Here is a 26511-nt window from a genome sequence, read left to right on the forward strand (position 1 = left end):
AGGGATATGAAGTGAATTTGTGATTGGTTGAGGATAGCTTTGTAGGGAGAGTGCAGGATGTTATTTGGATGAGAATCATCAGAAAAAACAGATGTGACTTCAGGCATTCCACAGTGAAGTACACTGAGACCCTCACTGTTCACGTTCAGTGTTAATGACCTAGTAAACAATTTTAACAGAAACTTCAGATTTTATGCAGATGATGTAGTTGTGTACAATGCAGTTCTATCTATACTCAAATATCCAGTCACAGTTTGATAAACTTTCAAGGTTGTACAAAGGTTGCCAACTGAAATAGTTAGAAATGTAAAATAGTGCACACTACAAAATGTCAAAATGTAGTACACTATATCTACAATATCTGTGGGCAATATTTGGAATCAGTCAAGTACCAGGATGTAAAAATTTGGGGAATATGAAGTGGGCTGATGATACAATCTCAGTTGTGGGTAAAGTAGGTGGGAGGCTTTATTTTATTGGTAGGATACTGGGAAAATGCTATCAGTCTATATAGGAGGGTAACAGGGTACACTAAATGTGTACATAAAAGAGCAACACAGGTTTGTTTGAAGCATGGGAAAGTATGACAGGAAAGGTGAAAAACATGAATTGGTTAACGCTTGAAGGCAGATTTCAAATGCCCTATAAAAGCCTACTTACAAAGTTTCAAAAATAGGTATTCAGTGAAAAATCTAGGCATATCAACACCTCACAATAGATTAATCCTGTAGGTGCCATGAAGACAAGACATGTGCAAAGTGGTACTTACACTGTCATTCTTCCAGTCCTCCATAAGCAAATGAAATCAGAATGAACTCAAAATATTAAGCGGAAAGAAAAGTACTCTCTGCCATGCACTTCATGGCAGTTTGCAGACTGCTCATATCATGCTAGAATGATCAGGCCTCAGAGTAAATTATCCTGCATTGCTATTTGATGTTTAATTCTCTCCATATATGGAGTCTCGAGTATTCTTCATTCACATTTCGTAGTGAGCCCATGAATAAAATTATTATCTATTATAAATGTGGTGTAACCCATTTGCCAAAAATATTTTCTCTGTCTGTGTGTGTGTATGTGTGTGTGTGTGTGTGTGTGTGTGTGTGTGTGTGTGTGTGAATATTGTTCTCTAAGATTTTAAAATAAGTGAGAGCAGGGATGGAAGACTTTGGGCCCAATGGTTCTCAAACCAGGCAAGTAGTACAAAATTTATTTTAAAATATTTAAAAAATCTGTAAAGTGTGACCAACAAACCTATAGAAAAAGACTTACCATACCGTTACTTCTTGTAAACACGTATATGCGGCCTTCATCCTTATTGACAGAGAAGAATGGAGCTCCAACTATCAGTTCATCAAGGCCATCACCATTTACATCACAGACAGTGATGCTTGCTCCAAAATATTCAGTTACTGTTTCTCCTCTTAATGTATCAATAATTTGCTGTTGACTAGATGAGAGGGACTTGAATATGATAACCTGCAACATTAATGTGCTTGTATCAATTTTAAATAAGACATAGTGTTATTATAGTGTAATAAAAGAAGAATGGAACCTCAGAAGCTTATGACCTTAAGAAATCATCCAAAGGAATTAGTGAAATTCATAACTTTAAACCACAGTTGGCCATGGTACACAGAACATCACATGTGCACAATGTGCTACATGTGTTCAGTCCAGTGTTCAGCCTATCTTGACACTTCTTAACATGTCTCAGCTGCATTACATCTGTCTAGGCTTTCCTCAGTCCTTCTCAGAACTACTTCATATGGCACAACATTTCATTTAGCAGTGCAATGCATCATCTTTTCTTCCATTATTTGGTGCAGAATGCTTATGTTGGCATGACTTTTTCAGTTAGGCAGACTGATGTTTATGCCTTCCTATTTGCTCATGGCCAATGGCTATTACAATGGGACATACACTCAAAAAGAAGTGATCTAGCAACCTATCATCACAAGCCTTTAAAAATAAATGGTAATCACAGTTCTTTTTCAAAGAGAAGGTTGAGAATTTGCAGTGTCTTTTATTTAGTCACATAAAAACATGGCAGCAATCGATCAGTGCAGTAACACTTTGATATTCACAAAAAAAAGCATGTGCGCAACACTTCATAATGTAAGGAATGTGAAAAACGTGTTCAGAAGGGCATCATTTGTGTGAAATGTAAGTTCTGATGGCATGAAAGATGCACAAAAGTTAATTTAAAATTTATTAACGATGATTTTTTGTGGTTGTGTCATGACTGTGAATGTGACGAAAAGTTGGAACTGATGAAATCTGTGAACTTGAAAAACAAAACCATAAAGCAATTAAACAGTGATATAGAATCTCTCAAAACAAAATTGCATTATTAAAAGAAGAAAATGTGAAACTTTCTAGTGAAAATTAAACATACTCTGAAGTCATTACATTTAGGCCTACAAGTGAAATAAACAAAGAAAATGAGAAACTCTATAGTGAAAAATGATCATATACTTAACCCTATAAACAAAATATTAGTCATTCTCAGAAGATGACACAAAACACAAGAAATAATCCTACAAATGCTGAAAAACAAAAAAAAAAGACTCAAAGTGTGTGAAACCAAAAAACATATATAAATGTACAAATGAAAGAAACATAAAGAGAACCACTAATTATGAAGAGAAACAGTGCGTCCAAAACAAATTCCTGTTACTTGGCAGTTCTCTTATGAAAAACATAGAAGTCCCAGAATGTAAAATTGATGTTCGACCTGGGATTAGGCTACATCAGATGACTAAAAACCTGAAAAACATTTTGAGCACTAAACAAAATGCAAAGGAAGGTGAAACCACGCCTGGCAACGAAATATATAAAGGTGTTTTTGTGTATTTGAGGATGAATTCTCTTGGCAGCTGCAGTGAAAGCTGATTAATGAAACAAGAATCATAATCAGAATGGCCAAAAATACCTATCCCAGATCCAAGATAGAGATAAATGGAATTTTACACAGAAAATCACTGAGTGATAGCTACATAGACAGGATAAAAACTGGGTGTGAAATCAGTGTGATACTTTAGGGACAGTATTTTTAGATCTTAGTAAGTCTGTCAGCAATAAGTGTCTAGGACAAGATGAACTTCATCTTACTTGCAGCAAACTGTTGGCAGATGTGTGTGCTTTTGTAAAAATGAGAGAAACTGATTTTTAGTAATGGGGGTGATAATTTCAATAAGACTATAAAAATATGAGATGTGTTTCTGCCAGTAAAACAAATCATCCATTGGTACTAGAAAAAATGAAAAACAGAACTCAGAAAGCAAAGCAAAGGTAAGTGGTCAACCAAGTAATCCAGAAAAAATGGTTCATAATTTTATGCTGTCCCATCAGAATGTTTGGTCTCTGTGCAATAAATTAATAGAATTGGAAATAATGCTTTCACATGAATTAAACGATGCTTCTGTGCTATGTCTTAATGAGCATTGGTTAAGAGAGGATATATAACAAACAGTGAATATAACAAACTAAGAATTGGCAGCCTACAATTGTAGAAAGCAATTTCAGTGTGGTGGAAACTGCATCTTCATCAGAAAAGGAATAGCTTGCGAAAATACAGGGCAACTAAAGACACTAAATAGGGAAAAGGATTTTGAAATATCATCCATAGAACTACCATCACAAAAAAACAACTGCAGTATGCCCGTACAGATCTGCTGGTAGAGACACAAAAACTTTCATCAGCTCATGGAAAAAATATTAATTCTAACTGTAAAAAATAAACAAACACTCCTCATATCCAATGATTTCAATATAGGCCTTAGCAAATGCCATAAAATAAGAACAAAACATTGCATCCCTTAGTTTTTTATGACTTGAAATTCACAATACATTCCACAACATGAGAAACTTGCTCTACAAAATCCACCATAGACAAAATAATAATTAACTCTAATCAATGCCATTACAAAGCATATATAATAAAGACTGGACTTGGAGACCACTATGGACAAACCATAAGCTTCAGTATTGGGGAATGTGATATGTCCAACAAACTGACAAAGAACATATGAGACCAGATTTTACAATGATCAGAATACTGAAATATTTAGAAATCATTTAAGAAAAGAATCATGGGAGCAAATTTATGGTGCTCGAAATATATCTGACAGATTTAATATCTTTGTGGATACGATTAAATATCATTTTGATGTAGTATTTCCAATTAAAATTAGGATGTCAAAACACACTCACACAAACAAAGGATCACTACAGGTATCAGAGAATCATCTGAAGAGAAGTGATTCCTCTAAGGATTCACACAAGACCAAAATTTGAAAGATATTTTAAAAACTATAAAATAATTCACAAGAAAGTAATAAAAAGTGGTGGAAAATAACAGATTCATAAGAAATGTATCCAATAAAATGAAAGATGTTTGGAATATTGTAAAGAAAGGAACAGGAAGTAATAAAACAAAAACTAATTATATACAGTTGAATGAAAGTTTGCACACTATCTGCAAACCAAAGGAGGTATCATAGACATTTAACAGTTATTTTGTAAATTTAGCAGAAACACTTATTGAGCAAAAGGTCATCCATAAACATACCTAAAAATAACATCAAAAATTGAACAGGTAGAAAACACAATATTTCTCAACCAACTAACACACAAGAATCACAGCAAGAAATCAAGCTTCTAAAATCAAAACGTTCATCAGCAATAGATAACATACCAGCTTTTGTTGTATAAAAATGTGTAGACTTAGTTTCTGAACCACTGACATATCTTGTAAACCTGTCCTTCTCAACTGGCAGCTTTCCAGCATGTTCAAAAATTACTAAAGTTAAACCACTACACAAAAAAGGAAGGCAGGAAGAGGGGTCAAACAATGGACCATTTTCTCCACTGTTTGTGTTTTCTAAAAGACTGTCAAGTTTCTAAATAAATGTAATATATTAATGGCATCTCTACATGGTTTTAGGAGAAATCACTCTACTGAAACAGCAATGTTTTCTTTTCTGTATGAAACTCTACAGCCCCTAGATAGGCAGGAACATACCTCAAGTATATACCTAGACTTCTCAGAAGTGTTTGATACCATCAATCATGATAAATTACTAGGTAAGATTCAGAACTGGAGTATTAGGTGAGCAGCACATACCTGGAGTAAATTGTACCTCCATGAAAGAAAACAGCTCATAGAGATAACACATGAAGTAAGTGTGACAGTCAAAACTCATCAGTCAGATTTATTAGCGGACAAACATGAAGTTCCCCAATGTTACATGTTGAGTCCAATTCTGTTCTTTCTATATGTAAATGATTTACACATAAACAGTAAAACAGTAAGCTATATCAATTTGCAGATGACACCAGCATCTTGTTTACAGGAAATAGTGAAGGAAACTTTGGAAATGACATTAAGTAATTTGATTCAAACAGTTTGATTATAAATCTGGAAAAATTGTTGCAATGAAAATTTTCACCACCCAGAATAGGACACCAGCTAATCCTCACCAGCTACTCCTGTAGAAATAAGTGGACTTTTTGTCCACATTGAAAAAAGAGAGTACAAAATTTCTCAGTATATGGATTTAAAAAACGTGTAATTGGATACACACATAGACTATGTGAACAAAAAACTGAGCAAAGCATGTTTTGTAATGAGAGTAATAAGAAATTGTATATCGCATGATAACCTCAGGACCATTTATTTTTCCTGTGTTCATTCAATATTGAAATATGATTTAGTGCTTTTGGGAAATTGCAGAGCTAGTCAGAAATCATTTAGATTGTAGACCAAGATTATTAGATTAATGGAAGGGTTAGATCAAAGATCATCATGCAAGTCACTAATTAGAAAAAATAAAATACTACCATTTTCTTGCATTTATATACTTGAAAATGTAATTATTATAAAAGAAAAACAAAACCGTGGCAGTCCAAGCATCACCGATAATGAATCTGTGCATAGTAGTAGTAGTAGTAGTAGTAGTAGTAGTAGTAGTTTATTCATCCAGAGACAATTTACAGTGCATGGATTTCGTCAAAAAATACACAGTATATATATATACACATATATAGGGTGAACAATACTATACAAAATACAGATGTGCATAGTAGACTACATAACATCAGACCACATTGAAATAGCATGTACAACTTTGATTATTTACATTGATGTATGAGAAAGACTTTTTACATGGAACACACAGTTGATATTTAGATATAACGCATACAATTCTAGCACTTTTGTACATATTATTTATTTAGATCATAGCAACAGTCAGATAAAAATTACTATTGGCACAGAGTACATAAATATAATTGTTTAGTATGAAGCTATTCCAGGTATTCTTTTGCACTATAATAGCAGTTGGTCATTAAAAATTTGAATGCTGCTTCTTTAAATGAAGACAATTTTTTTATTTCTTTTATCTTTACCGGTAGTTTGTTATACAATCTGCTTCCTTGTATGTTTGTTTGTTTCTGTGCCAAAGCCTTTGTAACTCTTTTTATATGAATGTCATTGCACTTTCTTGTGTTGTAAGTATGTAGATCCGAGTTGGATTGGAAATTGTTAATATTTCGTTTTACATTAATTATGCTTTTCTGTATATAGAGGCATGGTAGGGGTAGAATATTCAGCTGTTTAAATAATTGCTTTGAAGGAGTAAGCCTTGAACTGTTTGTAATTATTCTAACAGATCGTTTTTGTAGAGTGAAGATGGTTTTGAGATTTTTCTTACTATGACCCCAGAAGATGAGGCCATAGGTAATAGCAGAATGTATATAAGCAAAGTAAACAGCTCTGCTTCATTCCCTACTACATACAAAGCTAATAACGCGTAAAGCAAAGCAAGCAGAGGTTAACTTATGCGAGAGATACAGGATATGGGATTTCCAGTCTAAATTTTCATCTATATGTACACCTAAGAATTTTGTGGTAGCAACTCTCACAATTTCTTTATTTTGTATTCTGAGATCTAGATCAGAGTGTATCTTTGCTTTCCTGTAATGGATATAATTAGTTTTAGAGATATTTATGGTTAATTTGTTCACTTCAAACCAATTTTGCAAATATTCTATAACTCTGGTTGCAGATGTTGGCAATACCCGGTTTAAGTCAGTTACTACAATGTTTGTGTCATCCACAAACAGGGTTATATAAGTACCATTTACTGGAATCTTGATATCATTTATGTAAAGAAGAAATAGGAGTGGTCCTAGAACACACCCCTGCCACCACACAAGAGAAATGAATGATGTACACGTACAACAGACAAACACAGCGCTATTACTGAAAGGCATAGTCCTACCTGGCATCAAATTGTACAGTGCACTACCCAAATCCACAAAAATAATAGTAGACTTGAACAAGTTCATATCAACTGTGAAGCATTACTTGGGTGATCACTGCTTCTGTACCCAGTAAGAGAATACCTAGAAAAACAAAACTACCTCCCCAATTAAGAACATTTTTATAGAACAAGTGGAGAAAGAAAATATTGTATAATTTTATCATTTGTTAAAATTGTGTCAGAAGAAAAAAAAAATCAAGGAATATATGTTGCAATTAATGTATGGTCTAATATCTTTTGTACACTGTACTGTCCCAGATTCACAGGACCAAGAAATAAATAATCGCTAACCACCACAGATTTGCCATAGAACATGCTCATAAAATTTAAAGATTTTGTTGGTGATGAAACAGCTAAAAATTACAATGATCAACAGACAATTTGTACAGGACACATTGTTTTGTTAATCAAAGAGAAGTTACAGACTTGAAGCACATAATGGAATTGGTGGTATGAATGATAAATTTTTTGAAATTGCATTGGTTACTACACTGTTACTTTCAACACTTTATGATAGAATTGAATGAATAGTGAGGAAATGTTATTGAAGAGAATTTCTAGAATCATTTTTTTATTTAAGACCTGCTATTGTTGAATTTAAAATGGAAAAAGGAAAGCAAGAAGCAAAATTAGAAGATCTTTAACTGATTGCAGACCTTGCAGTTTCAGTGAGCTTTACTGCACACATGAATGTCCCCAATATGTTGTTGAAAGGTGATAGCAACTTGTTTCTGATTTAAAGGGAAAAATGGAAGCAATGAAAAAGAAAACTGGAAGCTCCTGGTGTTAAAGAAATTGTAAATACTGAATAATTAATTCAGGCTTTGTGAAAACTTGCAGAACAGTTTTTTGAAAAATTTCCATATATTTTTGAGTTCTTTTCAAGACCATTGCTCTTTCTATTGAGAGTACCCCTGTGCATTTTCACATCGAACTGATTGACCTGCAATGTAATCACTGCTTAAAAGACAAATTCTTTGCCATTAAAACTTCCATAAATTCAACAAAGTTTTCCTGGGAGGAGTTTCCATGTCTCCATAATGATGCTCCAATAGGGATATCAATATTTTGGTCAACATACATGTGTCAACCCCCCCCCCCCCCCCCAATGAACCATGGACCTTGCCGTTGGTGGGGAGGCTTGCGTGCCTCAGCGATACAGATAGCCGTACCGTAGGTGCAACCACAACGGAGGGGTATCTGTTGAGAGGCCAGACAAACGTGTGGTTCCTGAAGAGGGGCAGCAGCCTTTTCAGTAGTTGCAAGGGCAACAGTCTGGATGATTGACTGATCTGGCCTTGTAACAGTAACCAAAACGGCCTTGCTGTGCTGGTACTGCGAACGGCTGAAAGCAAGGGGAAACTACAGCCGTAATTTTTCCCGAGGGCATGCAGCTTTACTGTATGATTACATGATGATGGCGTCCTCTTGGGTAAAATATTCCGGAGGTAAAATAGTCCCCCATTCGGATCTCCGGGCGGGGACTACTCAAGAGGATGTTGTTATCAGCAGAAAGAAAACTGGCATTCTACGGATCGGAGCGTGGAATGTCAGATCCCTTAATCGGGCAGGTAGGTTAGAAAATTTAAAAAGGGAAATGGATAGGTTGAAGTTAGATATAGTGGGAATTAGTGAAGTTCGGTGGCAGGAGGAACAAGACTTCTGGTCAGGTGACTACAGGGTTATAAACACAAAATCAAATAGGGGTAATGCAGGAGTAGATTTAATAATGAATAGGAAAATAGGAATGCGGGTAAGCTACTACAAACAGCATAGTGAACGCATTATTGTGGCCAAGATAGATACGAAGCCCACACCTACTACAGTAGTACAAGTTTATATGCCAACTAGCTCTGCAGATGACAAAGAAATTGAAGAAATGTATGATGAAATAAAAGAAATTATTCAAATTGTGAAGGGAGACGAAAATTTAATAGTCATGGGTGACTGGAATTCGAGTGTAGGAAAAGGGAGAGAAGGAAACATAGTAGGTGAATATGGATTGGGGGACAGAAATGAAAGAGGAAGCCGCCTGGTAGAATTTTGCACAGAGCACAACATAATCATAACTAACACTTGGTTTAAGAATCATGAAAGAAGGTTGTATACATGGAAGAACCCTGGAGATACTAAAAGGTATCAGATAGATTATATAATGGTAAGACAGAGATTTAGGAACCAGGTTCTAAATTGTAAGACATTTCCAGGGGCAGATGTGGACTCTGACCACAATCTATTGGTTATGACCTGTAGATTAAAACTGAAGAAACTGCAAAAAGGTGGGAATTTAAGGAGATGGGACCTGGATAAACTAAAAGAACCAGAGGTTGTACAGAGATTCAGGGAGAGCATAAGGGAGCAATTGACAGGAATGAGGGAAATAAATACAGTAGAAGAAGAAGGGGTAGCTTTGAGGGATGAAGTAGTGAAGGCAGCAGAGGATCAAGTAGGTAAAACGACGAGGGCTCGTAGAAATCCTTGGGTAACAGAAGAAATATTGAATTTAATTGATGAAAGGAGAAAATATAAAAATGCAGTAAGTGAAACAGGCAAAAAGGAATACAAACGTCTCAAAAATGAGATCGACAGGAAGTGCAAAATGGCTAAGCAGGGATGGCTAGAGGACAAATGTAAGGATGTAGAGGCCTATCTCACTAGGGGTAAGATAGATACCGCCTACAGGAAAATTAAAGAGACCTTTGGAGATAAGAGAACGACTTGTATGAATATCAAGAGCTCAGATGGAAACCCAGTTCTAAGCAAAGAAGGGAAAGCAGAAAGGTGGAAGGAGTATATAGAGGGTCTATACAAGGGCGATGTACTTGAGGACAATATTATGAAAATGGAAGAGGATGTAGATGAACATGAAATGGGAGATACGATACTGCGTGAAGAGTTTGACAGAGCACTGAAAGACCTGAGTCGAAACAAGGCCCCCGGAGTAGACAATATTCCATTGGAACTACTGACGGCCGTGGGAGAGCCAGTCCTGACAAAACTCTACCATCTGGTGAGCAAGATGTATGAAACAGGCGAAATACCCTCAGACTTCAAGAAGAATATAATAATTCCAATCCCAAAGAAAGCAGGTGTTGACAGATGTGAAAATTACCGAACTATCAGCTTAATAAGTCACAGCTGCAAAATACTAACACAAATTCTTTACAGACAAATGGAAAAACTAGTAGAAGCCAACCTCGGGGAAGATCAGTTTGGATTCCGTAGAAACACTGGAACACGTGAGGCAATACTGACCTTACGACTTATCTTAGAAGAAAGATTAAGGAAAGGCAAACCTACGTTTCTAGCATTTGTAGACTTAGAGAAAGCTTTTGACAATGTTGACTGGAATACTCTCTTTCAAATTCTAAAGGTGGCAGCGGTAAAATACAAGGAGCGAAAGGCTATTTACAATTTGTACAGAAACCAGATGGCAGTTATAAGAGTCGAGGGACATGAAAGGGAAGCAGTGGTTGGGAAGGGAGTAAGACAGGGTTGTAGCCTGTCCCCGATGTTGTTCAATCTGTATATTGAGCAAGCAGTAAAGGAAACAAAAGAAAAATTCGGAGTAGGTATTAAAATTCATGGAGAAGAAATAAAAACTTTGAGGTTCGCCGAAGACATTGTAATTCTGTCAGAGACAGCAAAGGACTTGGAAGAACAGTTGAATGGAATGGACAGTGTCTTGAAAGGAGGATATAAGATGAACATCAACAAAAGCAAAACAAGGATAATGGAATGTAGTCTAATTAAGTCGGGTGATGCTGAGGGAATTAGATTAGGAAATGAGGCACTTAAAGTAGTAAAGGAGTTTTGCTATTTGGGGAGCAAAATAACTGATGATGGTCGAAGTAGAGAGGATATAAAATGTAGTCTGGCAATGGCAAGGAAAGCGTTTCTGAAGAAGAGAAATTTATTAACATCCAGTATTGATTTAAGTGTCAGGAAGTCATTTCTGAAAGTATTCGTATGGAGTGTAGCCATGTATGGAAGTGAAACATGGACGATAAATAGTTTAGACAAGAAGAGAATAGAAGCTTTCAAAATGTGGTGCTACAGAAGAATGCTGAAGATTAGATGGGTAGATCACATAACTAATGAGGAAGTATTGAATAGGATTGGGGAGAAGAGAAGTTTGTGGCACAACTTGACCAGAAGAAGGGATCGGTTGGTAGGACATGTTCTGAGGCATCAAGGGATCACAAATTTAGTATTGGAGGGCAGCGTGGAGGGTAAAAATCGTAGGGGGAGACCAAGAGATGAATACACTAAGCAGATTCAGAAGGATGTAGGTTGCAGTAGGTACTGGGAGATGAAAAAGCTTGCACAGGATAGAGTAGCATGGAGAGCTGCATCAAACCAGTCTCAGGACAGAAGACCACAACAACAACAACAACATGTGTCAAATGTTTTTTTGATAATTAAACTAAAGAAGTCTCAATTAAATATCAACCTGAGTGACAAAAATATACAAAACCGTCTGTGTCAGACTGTGTGTCCACAACTGTATCACAAAAAATTTACTGTCTCTTCAGTGAACGAAAATACAATTAAATAATAGTAAAAAAAAAGCAACATTTATCTATAGAGGACTGGTGCATAGAGCTCAGAAACACATAACAGAAAAACAGCTAACACTAGCTTTTGAACTCTTACCCTTTTTCTAATAGGAGTACACACACAAATACACACACAGACACACACACAAAACTACACAGACAACAAAACATCCACACTCACTGTAGATCACTGCTACCATGAAGGTGTACATTTGGGTGTGTATGGTTATGTGTATGTGTTTGCACTCCTACAAAAAGAGCAAGATAGTGTTAAATGTTTTCTTTTGTGTTTTTCTGTGTTCCATGCACCAATCATCTATAGATAAGTGGTCACCTTTCATTTTTTAATGTATATTTCCATCTATAAATTTCCATCATTCTTATATAGCAAAAATTTGTTTGTTTGTGATCTTTGTTGTTGAGAACTCTATCCACTACAATGTCAGTAGAGTAGTTCTAAATAGTAAAAATTTGATTCTAATTATATCTGACAAAAAAATATTTATTCTACCCCTATCTGCATGCTATAGAGATTATTTTTACTTATCTTTCCATGTTGAAGCTTAAACATTTTAAAAATTTTACAGGGAACAATGTGGCAGACATAGTATCACTGCCATAACCTAATTGCAAACTTGACTTTACTTTCTTTTTATTTTTGTAGGTGTATTCTCCTGCACCAACAGTCAGTAATAATATAACATCGCAATTCACAATAAGCTGTACAGAGCTTCAGATTTTCAAATTTCCTAATATTTCATAATATGAAATCAAGCTCCATGCAAACTATCCGATGTTCCTTGTGCTACTGTATTACTATCTAATGTGACATGACCACTGTTTTCCCACTTTACTGCACAGTCCACGTGGCATCATCACTTGTGTTTTTCTGTGCCCCATGCACCAACTGTCTATAGATAAGTGGTCATCTTTCATTTTTTTCATGTATATTTCCATCTACAAATTTTCATCATTCTTATATAGCAAAAATTTGTTTGTTTGTGTTCTATGTTGTTGTCAATAGAGTAGTTCTAAATAGTAAAAATTTGCTTCTAATTATATCTGCAATGCAGTCAGATGAGAGAGATACCCATAGATGTGAGGGTTCCACAAGCACGCAGAGTTTTTGACTGTCCCTGCTTTAAACAAAACTGAAAAAATGGTTCAAATGACTCTGAGCTCTATGGGACTTAACCTCTGAGGTCATCAGTCCCCTAGAACTTAGTACTACTTAAACCTAACTAACCTAAGGACATCACACACATCCATGCCCGAGGCAGGATTCAAACCTGCGACCATAGTGGTAGCGCGATTCCAGACTATAGCGCCTATGACCACTCAGCCACACTGGCCGGCCAAAACAGAAATAATGAATGACCTACAGAGAATAAATTGAAGGGTATATATGTCATTAGTTTACCTGTGCAGTTTTACTTGAGCTGTAACCTAATAATGTTGTGAATGGAGACTTTATGATTATTAGGAAACATTTCACGTTGTTGTTTGAAATTGAGAAAACTAAATATCTCAAAAACAACAAACTGTATTAAAAAATGTTTGAGATGAAAAATTGATATAAGTAAAGGGGCCATCTGTCTATTCTACATACTGTTACTGGTCATCTCCTAACCATCTCTCCCACATTGGTAGGGTCTACTTTGTGTTCTCAAAGGAAAATTTTATTGTTGGCTTCTACACCAAAAAGTCATGTGGTTTATTCAAACTATTGTTTCCCAATAATGGTACATGATGCTGTAATCAACAAATATCAAGTGTGTCTATTTCTGCAGTCAAGGCATGATGCATTTTATTCTACATTTCATTTACTATGTAAATGCAAACTTTATGTTCTAATGGCTGGTACGTCTGCCCCCGGGTAGCTGAGTGGTCAGTGTGACGGAATGTCATACCTAATGGCCCGGGTTTGATTCCCGGCTGGGTCGGAGATTTTCCCCACTCAGGTACTGGGTGTTGTGTTGTCCTTATCATCATCATTTCATCCCCATCAACATGCAAGTCCTTGAAGTGGCATCAACTCAAAAGACTTGCACCAGGCGACTGACTGATCCACCCGACGGGAGGCCCTAGCCACACAGCATTTCCATTTCCAATGGCTGGTACTGATGATCAAACATTACTTGAGTGATGTAAATATAACTGTACAGTACAAATAATATGGATAGAGATTGACATTTCTGTCAAATAAGCTACATGTATATTAATGTAGTTTTCCCTAACTATCAGAATGCTTGATTTCAGTGGCCAACTTTGAACTCTACAATCAAGGTGGCTGATATCATTGTGTATTTCCTTCAAACTTCTGTAACTCTCACACTGACCACTATGCCAACAGGCAGAATAGAAACTGCAACCAATGTAATAAGGTAAAACGTCCATGAAGTGATACTGAAAAGTGCACCTCCTATGGATTCTCACCAAAGTCAAGCAACCCAATGGTGGCAGGCAAGGGGACTTCTCCAATATCAAGCATCTCAATGGTGAGATGCAAGGGAACTCACCAAAATTGAGCACCCCAATGATGAGAAGTAAGTGGACTTACCAGTATCAAGCATCCTGATGGGAACAGAAAGACAATTCCACAATTCCACCCACATTGTTGTTCCCAGATCACACTAAATGTAGCTTCTAACAAGCCATGAAATGACTAATCATTTTGTACTGACTGTACAATCAAATTTGCAACACTAAACTAAACATCAAACATAAATATCAACCATTAGAACGCAAAGGTATATATTTACATCATAAATGAAATGTAGAATCAGACTCATCAGTACTTAATAGCAAAAACAGGCACACTTGATATTAGATGATTGCAGCACCATCTACCATGAATGGAAAACAATGGTCCTAGTAAAAGTCAGCTTTTTGTGACAAAGAATCCAAATATCTAGGGTGGTTCCCACTTGAAAATACAATTACCCCACCCATGCAGATTCTTTGGTTAGCAGATTGGAAGCTGTAGCACAGACAGATGTCCCTTTAAAAATCAAACATGGTACTCCAACTTGTCATATCAAAAATATAAGGAAAAGAATGGATTGCTACTCACAATGCAGATGACACATTGAGTTGGAGATAGGCACAAAGAAAATAAGTACACGCGCAGATTTGGGGAATTCTTGTAAATTTCGTGCAGCTATGGGTGGAAGGAAGTAGTTAAGGGACTGACTATCACATTATGGCTGGCACGGACAATGCTGATATTTAGCAAATGATTGTGTGAGGCAGGTTTATGGCCAACCATCCGCTAAAACAACTACCCAACCTCTATTGCATGGATGAGTCACAGGTGTGGCAGGGTGGACCGCACCTTGGAGCTGCACCGGAACTAGGAGTGAGACAGCTGCTAGCCTTTGCTCTCTGGGTGAAATTGTCTGGTGGACTGCAAGCTACCATCCACAGGGGAAGGGCCAGGGTGTGAACTTGCAGCCTCCTGATCACTGACCAAGCTGCCCAGTGCAGATGGCTGGAGCTGCTATGGCTCACTGCAGTGACTGTGGTTGGTGTTTTCCTTTGGTGCTCTACATGGTAGTCATGAGCAGTGCTTGAGGGAGCAGCCAGCCGAGTCCAGGGCTACCAGCACAGCCAACACACAGTGCTACTTAGCCATGGCATGAGAAGGAGAGTTATGTCAGCAAGGCTGGGTGGCTGGTCACTGGTGCAGTAGATTTCATCACTGATGTTGGTGCTGAGCCAAGCATCCACACCACATGGCGCCACCACCAGGATCAGTGGAAGGCCTGACATGAACCTTCGATGCAGTAAAGTCAATGACCACACTTGTTGGTGTTTCTCTGCACACTTCAGCATGAGTCACTCCTCTCTCTTTCTCAGACCATACCTCTCAGTCATTCTGACATATTAGAACTTCTGATTTCAAGAGGTTGTAACAGTTTGGCATGAGCAAGCAGTTGTTTTGCTTTCCAACACAATACATTATGTCAGGAAGTGTTCGTACATGTCGAACACCATGTTTGGAGAGGTTTTGGTGCGTGATGAGTGAGGCAGTGGCACTTGATGTAGGTTTGGTGGTATCACCTATGCACAGTGTGATGTGGTGAGTTTTCTTTATATTATTTTTGATGTTTGCTCTCATTGTCATTGTTTGTTGTTGAGCTAGGGCACACAATGTTTAGAATTACTTTTGTGAAGCCACAGGAACATGTGGACTTATCTTCGTTTAGAGGCAATGGTGGAAATGATAATTTAGTGCCATTGAGGTGTCCTGGGCAAAAGTTGCCGTGTGTGACCTGTTTCTTCAGTATGTAAGACTACTGGTCACCTGTGTAATAGCTGTACTGAGTGTAGATGGATGATGATTTGCTGAAGGAATTAATTTGTGATTACATTTTTTGTGTAGGGTTAAATGGGAGTTTGTTTTTTGGCGGTTGAATTATGGTGGAAGTAGAGTAAGCAAAATGGTGGTAACAAGTGCTTGCTGCTTTACCTCAGTAAGTGCAAGCATTAACAGAGTAGTCTGAGGGCCTGACACAGAGAAATTTTGAACAATCACAAGTTAGAGCCTCATTAGGACAGTCATGATCAGTCACAATCAGAATCATGGGGAAATAAGTCTGGACTGAGACTGTCATCTGTTCTGTACAACCTGGCAGTGATCATAGTGAATAACCCGTTCTTAGGCAAGGCAATGCAGGAAGCGACAATTTCCATTAAGGATGTTAGTGATTCTGCATATGCACATGGGTGGTCAGATGATTTAACCCTGCATGTTGCTAATATGCGTCTGATGGGGGATTCCAAAGCATAAGTTGTCTACTGTGAGACATTCAGTATAGCACATATATTCCACAAGTGGGCAGCTGGATTGTGTCAGCAGTACCAAAAGCAGAACTGTGTGATATTTTTTCAGGAGACATTATCTATTTTGTCAATGCAGTACAACAAGTCTGTGGAAGCATTCTCGGACAGAATCCATAAGCTAAATGCATTGACATACACTATGTGATCAAAAATATCTGGACATCTGGTTGAAAATGTCTTACACATTTGTGGCACCCTCCATAAGTAATGCTGGAATTCGATAACGTTTTTTGCCCACCCATAGCCTTGATGACAGCTTCCACTCTCGCAGACATACATTCAAACAGGTGCTGAAACATTTCTTGGAGAATGGCAGCCCATTCTTCATGGAATGCTGCACTGACAAGAGGTATTGATGTTGGTCAATGAGGCCTGGCATGAAGTCAGTGTTCCAAAACATCCCAAAAGTGTTCTATAGGATTCAGGTCAGGACTCTGTGCGGGGCAATCCACTACAGGGATGTTATTGCTGTGTAGCCACTCTGCCCCAGGCCGTGCATTATGAACAGGTGCTCAAACATGTTGAAAGATGCAGTTGCCATCCCCAAATTGCTCTGCAACAGTAGGATGCAAGAAGGTGCTTAAAACATCAATGTAGGCCTGTGCTGTGATAGTGCCACACAAAACAACAAGGGGTGCAAGCCCCTGCATGAAAAACATGAGCACACCATAACACCTCCGTCTTACAGACGCAGTTCAAAATTATCCAATACCATACACAACTAAGAAGGTACAGTCATTCATTGGCCTCTGTAGTTATTATAGATGGTTTGTGAAGGACTCTGTGAAAATAGCTGGATATGGACCTCAAACAAGCTACTGAAGAAGGGGACACATTTCTACTGATTGCAGGAATCTCAGAAGGCATTTGAAAAATTAAAATACTAGTTTCAAATCCAGTATTGTTTTCTCTGGATTTCAAGAAAGAAGTTATCCTTTCACATGATGCTTCAAATGAAGCAGTCAGTTGTGTTTTTGGACAGATGGTATAAGGTCAGGTCTGGTAGCTTATGCTTAAACAATATGGATCATAACTATTCAATAATGAGAAAGAAATGTTGGCAGTCATATAAGCTGTTATGTATTGTCAATGTTATATGTATGCTAGGAAGTTTAAGGTCATGACAGACCATGCCTCATTGAAGTGGTTGCTTTGGTTTAAAAAGATTCATCTATGAGATTAACTCAGTGGGAACTTAAGCTTAGTTAATTTGAATATGAGGTAAACCATAAGGGAGGGAGATCAAACGCAAATGCAGATTTGTTAAGCCACGGGGTAGTGATATTAAGTACACTATGGACAAACATTGAAGAATGGCAGTGGGTACAGGCAAGGGAAAGGAGTACAAGGCATTTAAGTCACAGGCACATTTCATTATGCCCCGGGTTTGTTGTGTAGAAAGACAAGGTGCAGACTACATGTTGTGGCTCCAGAGGGTTTTTGGAAGGAAGTTTTGCAGCAACCTCATGACTATTTGTTGTCCCAGTATGGTGGGCGACGTGCGACGAACAGACATGTAGCAAAGCAGTTTTGGTAAAGGGACAGGAAGCATGATATGGAGCAGTATGTTAAGCACTGTGTGTCATGCACACAGAGGGCTGACACTATGTGTCAGAAAGTGCCATTGAAAAGTTTCCAGAGGCGTCCAGTCCATTTTCTGTGTCATGGTTGGATATCCGGGGCATTTAATAAAACACCTGCTGTAACTGGGTATGTTCTCTTGGTCACCGATCATTTTTCTCTATTTTTGGTAATGGTACTGATGCTGAACTAATGGGAAAGTACTGTAGCACAGGTGTTAGTAAACAATTGGACATTAACGTGCCTGATACGATAATTACAGGCCAGGGTACAAACTTTGTCTCAGATTTAATGAAATGCCTTGTGTTGCATACAGGGAAGTTATGAATGAGTCCATTTCATTCACAGAACAATGGCAATAAAGAATGTGTGTGCAAGAAAACTGTAAAAATGTTGAGTCATTACATAGGTTCCAGGCATGATGATTGAGACACCTAATTATCTTATGTACAGTGTGTTTATAATTCAAAGATTCATACTGCAACAGGTTTATTACCATTTGAAGTGGTGTACAGCAGGAAAATATCATCTCCCTTTTATGTTCTGATTCCTAAATTAGGACCAGATGTTGAGTCAATGAGGAAGTTTGCTAGAAGAAATAGGGAAGTTGGAAGGAAAGCACAAAAGGAAAAGGGTCATTCCACGTCAAGGGACCAATATTAAAAAATTTCCCCACTCAGCCATCTCCAAACCTAATGAAATTTGGTGTGAAGTTTCCATATGCTCTTTGATGGTTATATACCAAATCTCAGTCCATTATCTTCAGTGGTTGAATTTTTAGGGGCTTTAAAGGGAGGCTACTCATCTTCGCATCACATATGAAGGTGCAAATGTGCCAAGTTTGCTACACATTTTTAAAAGTTCTAGCAAACATTTGGTCATTTGCTTTACTAGACATAGACAACTTTTTGTGCTGAATTGTAGCATGACAAAAATTAGGGATTTTGCTACACCTAAATATAGATACAAGCCTCTAAAGTGGCCAAAAATTTCGTCATGCTATTCTGAGAGCCAAGGTTTGACCAACCACTGCTGCTTCTCATATGAACCAATATGCACAGCACAGGATGCAGATATGTTGTGAAGAACCCATATGTTGCAGCTACAACAGTACCTAGTGACCTGTGTGTATGGGCCAAAGTGGGCTGAGGAAAGCTGACATCATAATTATTAAAGAGTACTACATCTGTCATGTGTCTTTGGGCCCCACCACCTTGGGGAAACACATCAGAGGCGTAGAGCAAAGGCTGATAAAAAAGCGAGCCCAGAGGCTCAAATAGGTGAGTCCTGTCATCATTCTGTCCATGTCTAGAACCAGAGAGAATGACAACTGTTTAAGATGCAGGCCAGCCACGATGACCTTCTGGTGATGGATATTGGTGGCCAACCATCCCACTGAAACTACTACCAACCTCTGCTGCACAGTCACCCTTTAGCTGTGGTGGGGCAGGACATAGCTTGGAGATGCACCAGCACAAGGAACAAAAGGGCTGCTAGCTTCCACTCTCTGGGTGACGTCATCCAGCGGACTGCAAGTTGCCAACCTCAGGGGTGTGGCTAGAGCATGAACTCTTAGCCTTCAGGGTGGACAGCTGACTGCAGTTACTGACCAAGCTGCCCTGGGAAGATGGCCGGAGCTGCTAAGACTCACTACAATGATGGCAGTTGGCTCTTTTCATCTGGCATTCAACATGGGTTCCACGAGCTGCACTTGAGGGAGCAGCCAGCCATGTTCTGGGCTACAAGCACAGCCAACACACACGGCGGCCACTTAGCTATGGCGTGAGTAGGAGCACTATGTCTGCAACACTGAGCAGCCAGACACCAACACAGCAGATTCTGGCATTGGCATTGGTGCTGAGCCCAAGCATGGATGCCACAACATCCCTGGGATCAGCATAAAGCCTTGCCAGTTTTTCTCTGCATGCTTTCACATGAGTCACCCCTCTCTCTGGGCTGTTCTGACGTATTACAACCCCTGAGCTCAAGCGGTCATAACTGTATTAACTGACCTTATCTGGCCAGTCTAAGAATGCTGCATACAGTGCCACTCAATGCCTGTATGTTAGTGACAGCTTAGAACAAATAGCCATATTTCTGTCTAGTTCACCCAGCCACCCTTTAAAGTTTGGATTGTCTATGTTTTATTTTTGGGCATTTGCCTGTATGTCCCTTGATGACATTTTCAACTTCTCTTTATGTTTCTGGCCATTCTTTAGTATAGGCATTAGCTTTTACTCATTGTCATATTCTACACAGATGAAACACATTTCAATTTTGCTCCAAAAACGTCACATTATCATGTCATTTTCAACCACAGGGATTACTTGGCAGTTGGATCTCGCCAGCTGTCAGACTCATCCACCTATAAACCCTGCCAAAGTGACCCATTCCAGAAATCCAACAGGATCTTCAGTCTCTCCTCAAATCCTTAGGCCCATCCCAGAACCTCTCCCCTGAGTCTGTTTCTCTCCTCACCCCTACCACTCCCCATATTCCTAACTTCTACATGTTACCTAAAGTCCATAAACCCCACAAACCAGGATGCTTTGTTGTGACTGCTTATTCTCCCAGACTGCAATTTATAGTTGATGCAAACTTACTAGATGATACTTCTAGTACGTCTTATTCTTCTATCATTTATGTATTTTCATACTTTGATGTGAGGCTGTCTTGTGTTACAGAATGCTGCAAAGAGTGTAAACATTATAAATAAATATATCTGCCTCTCTCAGAACGAGTCCAACTCCCACAAAAAGGATAAAGCTGAGCAATTTTACGTACACTCCTGGAAATTGAAATAAGAACACCGTGAATTCATTGTCCCAGGAAGGGGAAACTTTATTGACACATTCCTGGGGTCAGATACATCACATGATCACACTGACAGAACCACAGGCACATAGACACAGGCAACAGAGCATGCACAATGTCGGCACTAGTACAGTGTATATCCACCTTTCGCAACAATGCAGGCTGCTATTCTCCCATGGAGACGATCGTAGAGATGCTGGATGTAGTCCTGTGGAACGGCTTGCAATGCCATTTCCACCTGGCGCCTCAGTTGGACCAGCGTTCGTGCTGGACGTGCAGACCGCGTGAGACGATGCTTCATCCAGTCCCAAACATGCTCAATGGGGGACAGATCCGGAGATCTTGCTGGCCAGGGTAGTTGACTTACACCTTCTAGAGCACGTTGGGTGGCACGGGATACATGCGGACGTGCATTGTCCTGTTGGAACAGCAAGTTCCCTTGCCGGTCTAGGAATGGTAGAACGATGGGTTCGATGACGGTTTGGATGTACCGTGCACTATTCAGTGTCCCCTCGACGATCACCAGTGGTGTACGGCCAGTGTAGGAGATCACTCCCCACACCATGATGCCGGGTGTTGGCCCTGTGTGCCTCGGTCGTATGCAGTCCTGATTGTGGCGCTCACCTGCACGGCGCCAAACACGCATACGACCATCATTGGCACCAAGGCAGAAGCGACTCTCATCGCTGAAGACGACACGTCTCCATTCGTCCCTCCATTCACGCCTGTCGCGACACCACTGGAGGCAGGCTGCACGATGTTGGGGCGTGAGCGGAAGACGGCCTAACGGTGTGCGGGACCATAGCCCAGCTTCATGGAGACGGTTGCGAATGGTCCTCGCCGATACCCCAGGAGCAACAGTGTCCCTAATTTGCTGGGAAGTGGCGGCGCGGTCCCCTACGGCACTGCGTAGGATCCTACGGTCTTGGCGTGCATCCGTGCGTCGCTGCGGTCCGGTCCCAGGTCGATGGGCACGTGCACCTTCCGCCGACCACTGGCGACAACATCGATGTACTATGGAGACCTCACGCCCCACGTGTTGAGCAATTCGGCGGTACGTCCACCCGGCCTCCTGCATGCCCGCTATACGCCCTCGCTCAAAGTCCATCAACTGCACATACGGTTCACGTCCACGCTGTCGCGGCATGCTACCAGTGTTAAAGACTGCGATGGAGCTCTGTATGCCACGGCAAACTGGCTGACACTGACGGCGGCGGTGCACAAATGCTGCGCAGCTAGCGCCATTCGACGGCCAACACCGCGGTTCCTGGTGTGTCCGCTGTGCCGTGCGTGTGATCATTGCTTGTACAGCCTTCTCGCAGTGTCCGGAGCAAGTATGGTGGGTCTGACACACCGGTGTCAATGTGTTCTTTTTTCCATTTCCAGGAGTGTATATTAACAGTATTCTGCACCCAGTTCATAGAGAGAAGTGATACAGCACTACCTGAGGCATGACCACCAATTCTAATTTATAGCAGCCAAAGATTGTTTTGCCTTGCACACATCACCTTACCAGGATCAACAATTTAGTTAGAACTTACAATTTTGAGATCTCTTTATTCCTCATGACACATCAAATTATAACATCATATTGTACTACAAACATTTGACACATGCATTAGTTTACAAAAAGATATAACAAACTTTGGATTCATCTGCACACTATCCACAAATCCCACAACAAAACTGACAACTAACACACAATCACACATTCCTAAGAATACGTGAAATCATTAAAAGAAACACTTTTTCTCGTTGCTATTCCTTATCCTCTGTTCCATTTTTTTCACCTTGTAATGAAAGAAGAAGCAGGACAGTTTGACAAAATGAACTGTTTTATACCACTTTTGGATTGAAGTTTTAGATAGCATTGGTGGTTTGACAGCAACAACAATTGTGGAATGAATTATCCACTCTGCAGCCAAGTAGCTGCCCATATGAAATTTCCTGGCAAATTAAAACTGGGTGCTGGCCGAAGAGTCAAAGTCAGGACTTTAGCATTTCCTGAGCAAGTGCTCTACTGACTGAGCTACCTAAGCAACAACTCACTAACCACCCTCATAGCTTTACTTCCACCAATACCTCACTTCCTACATTCCAACCATCATAGAAGTTCTCCTGCAAAACTTGTAGGACCAGCACTCCTGCAAGAAAGGATGTTGTGGAGGTATGGCTTAGTCACAGGTTGGGAGTGTTAGAAGAATGAATTTTTCAATCTGCAGCTGAGTGTGCACCGATATGAAACTTCCTGGCCAATTAAAACTGGGTGCTGGACTGAGGCTCAAACTCATGACCTTTGTCTTTGACAGGAAAGTGCTGTACTGACAGCTACCCAAGCATAACTCACAACCCACCCTCATAGTTCCCTTCCACCAGCATCTCATCCCCCACATTCCAAACTTCACAGTTTTCCTGCAAAACTCGCAGGACTAGCACTTCTCCAAGAAAAGCTATTGTGGAAACATGGCTTGGCCACAGCCTGGTGAATGTTTACAGAATGAATTTTTCACTTTTCAGCAGAGTGTGCACTAATATGAAACTAACTCATAGATTAAAACTATGTGCCAAACTGAGACTCAAACGCATGCCCTGTGCCATTCACAGATAAGTGCTCTACAACTTTTGGTCTGCCACACAGATTTGATATGCCAGAAGTTTTGACAATAATTCTGTTTACTGTTGGTGATTAATTATAACATTCCTGTCAGTCCAGATAAATAAATGTAATATTCCACACATTTAGTCATCTTATTAATTTCACTTTAAAACAGAAAAGAGTAAATAGGAACATAATTTCAAAATTAAATGCTTGTAAAAGCACTGTAATTTTTCAGTATTTAACTTACTCAAGTAACAGTAAACATCACTAAAACTTGAAAAATTATGAAATTTTATCTGACTTGTTCCAGACTACAATTTAATATTCATTATTTAAACAGTTATTTTTTATTATGAAAATGTAATTAGGTTTGCAAAAATATTTTTATTTAATGGAAAAACATGCAACAACAAAAACAAAAACAACAATAAAAATAGGCATCATTTTCTGGACCCCTCTATTTATAAATCATAATTATTTAACATATCTATTGTCACTAATTTAGTTCTTTGATTTTTCCACTCATGAAAACATAATTTTGTCTAAATTTATAACAATATGAAACTAATGCAAGTAACATTATCAACATGACTCTAAAGGAATCCAGAATGATCTGACAGGCTATAAATATTGCAAAAATGTGCCAAGTGGAAAGTAGATGTTTGTTGGCTGTTAAACACACAACAAATATATGCCACTTGTCTTTGTGTCAAAAGTTTGCCTTGTACTGGCTGTACTACAGTGTGGCCATTCAGGGTTGTTTAGTGTATAATTGTGAATCCTTTTATAATGAGACCCACTGTTATACTGAAAAATATGATTTTGTTTCAAATGACTTTTATTTTGAGCAAATCTGCACCTGAAAATCAACCAATGCATGATGGAAAGTAAATGAAAACTAAAGCCCGTCATAACATCTACATTCGTAGAATTTCAGTGCCCATTACCCCTAGAAAACATGGCCTTTTTCTGCAGAGATTGTCTGTAAGAAATGAGTATACAATCTATTCAAAATTAAATTTTGACCACTCTTGCTACCCATGTTACCAATGTTCCCAATCCACAGATGGGCTACATCTGACATAACAATTTTTTGCTGTGGCATCAATGCTGGACAATGTCAAACATGTTTCCAGTAGTGTGCTTTCCATCTGCCCCTTTGTTGGAATTCACTAGGTGCATGGCACCACTTAATACAAAGATCTGATCACTGAAAGCATATTATATTCACTAGTTTCTAGTATCACAAGTATCAGAATGGTTGATAGAAAATGTGTAAGTGATTATGAAATTGTCAGGTGGCTTCTTGAAGACACTGAGCATGAAGGACAATTTAGTGATGCAGTGATTGGTAAGAAATGTCCACTACATGGAGTAATGAAAGTTCTAGTGGATCAGAAAGTACTAATGGAGTGGAAAGACAAAGAGATGCAACCTGTAGCAAATACGTGGGAAGTTTATCATGATGGTGATGGTGATATAAAGTTTCCTTTTTCTGTCTTGATCATACAAGGGGTGGAAAAAATTATTCTTATGCCTGACTGAAATTGCTCCAGTGAATATTTATTTTCTTTGCTCAGTAGAAAAAAAAAATGTGAATAACCACTGCAGACCCACCTTTCCAACAGAATGAAATCCAATCAGACAATTAGTCAGCCAGTATAGGAATACAAATTCAAAGAAAAGAGGAAGGTCATCATTGTCTGAGACAAGTGGCGACCAAATGGGAAGACGCTTTTTATAATACAAAATGAAAAAAAATCAACACAGGGTAACATGATTTGCATCATTAGAAAGAGGAGAAACAATTTTCTATTGCAAAACATGCAAGAGGAAGGATGGACTTTACCAGGATAATGTTTTATTAAGTACCATACAGAAAAAAATTATAAACAGCTTTAAAAAACACTAATGTAGTTTCAAAAATTAGTATAAAAGAAAATAAATTTGTCAAGTGTAATACTACTGATTTTTATTTTTTAAAGCAGTAGTATAATAACACATAATCTCTTACATACTTAACTATACAAAATAAATAAGAATAGGGGAGAATACAGTCACTTTAGAAATTGAATTGGAAAGGGTTAAGATTCTATTAAATATTTACATTCAATGGTGCATTATATTGTGGACTTACTTGAAAAGTTGATGAAGGTAATGCTTAATTGGGATGGGACTGGTTTCAACCTTCCTATAAATACCATGGCTATATAAAAGGCATCCTAATACTGCTGTTCACTATCAGACGATTCTTTCATTCGCGGATTCCCTTGCAAGTGTACACAAGATGTTCAACTCCACTCCAATCACGTGATTATTTAAAATTTCTGAATCTTTGGATTTTATGTCATTCTTTACCTTGCTTAATTTTGCTGCTGATACTACCCTTGCTTACTTCACTATTTTTTTTTATCAGATCATTCAAAGAAATTTTTTATAGCAACAATGTCATCTGCTTTTTATTCACTGCAACCTGTCTTCTTTCACATTTTACAGTTCATTTAACATGATATGACTATATGGTTCATCGCAATTACACATATCTGCTGTTGCAGCATCAGTTTCAAGCAAACACACCTATTGTCTGCTTTTTGTTGTGTGCTCAGATAGTCCCAATCTGATTCATATATTTAATTTTAATTATGTAATTTCATACCATTCGTAGTGATTTGGAACAAAATTACTATCTTCTTGCTAAACTTGGAATTATCGCTGTACACTCTATTCTATTTACTCAGCCTTGGTGTTGGCCTTTCTGGCTCCGCAGTATCGGAGAATACATTAA

General features: G+C 38.6%; 1 protein-coding gene across 1 annotated transcript in view; it reads right to left on the reverse strand.

The window, feature by feature from the left end:
• LOC124796280 (integrin alpha-PS5-like) overlaps positions 1 to 26511 on the reverse strand; it is a 566708-nt gene that overhangs the window by 289975 nt on the left and 250222 nt on the right. Inside the window, exon 9 of the mRNA XM_047260397.1 lies at positions 1273 to 1479. Coding sequence (XP_047116353.1) covers positions 1273 to 1479 — 207 coding nt within the window. The remainder of the gene's footprint in view (positions 1 to 1272; positions 1480 to 26511) is intronic.

Source organism: Schistocerca piceifrons, chromosome 4, assembly GCF_021461385.2.
Source record: "Schistocerca piceifrons isolate TAMUIC-IGC-003096 chromosome 4, iqSchPice1.1, whole genome shotgun sequence".
NCBI lineage: Eukaryota > Metazoa > Arthropoda > Insecta > Orthoptera > Acrididae > Schistocerca > Schistocerca piceifrons.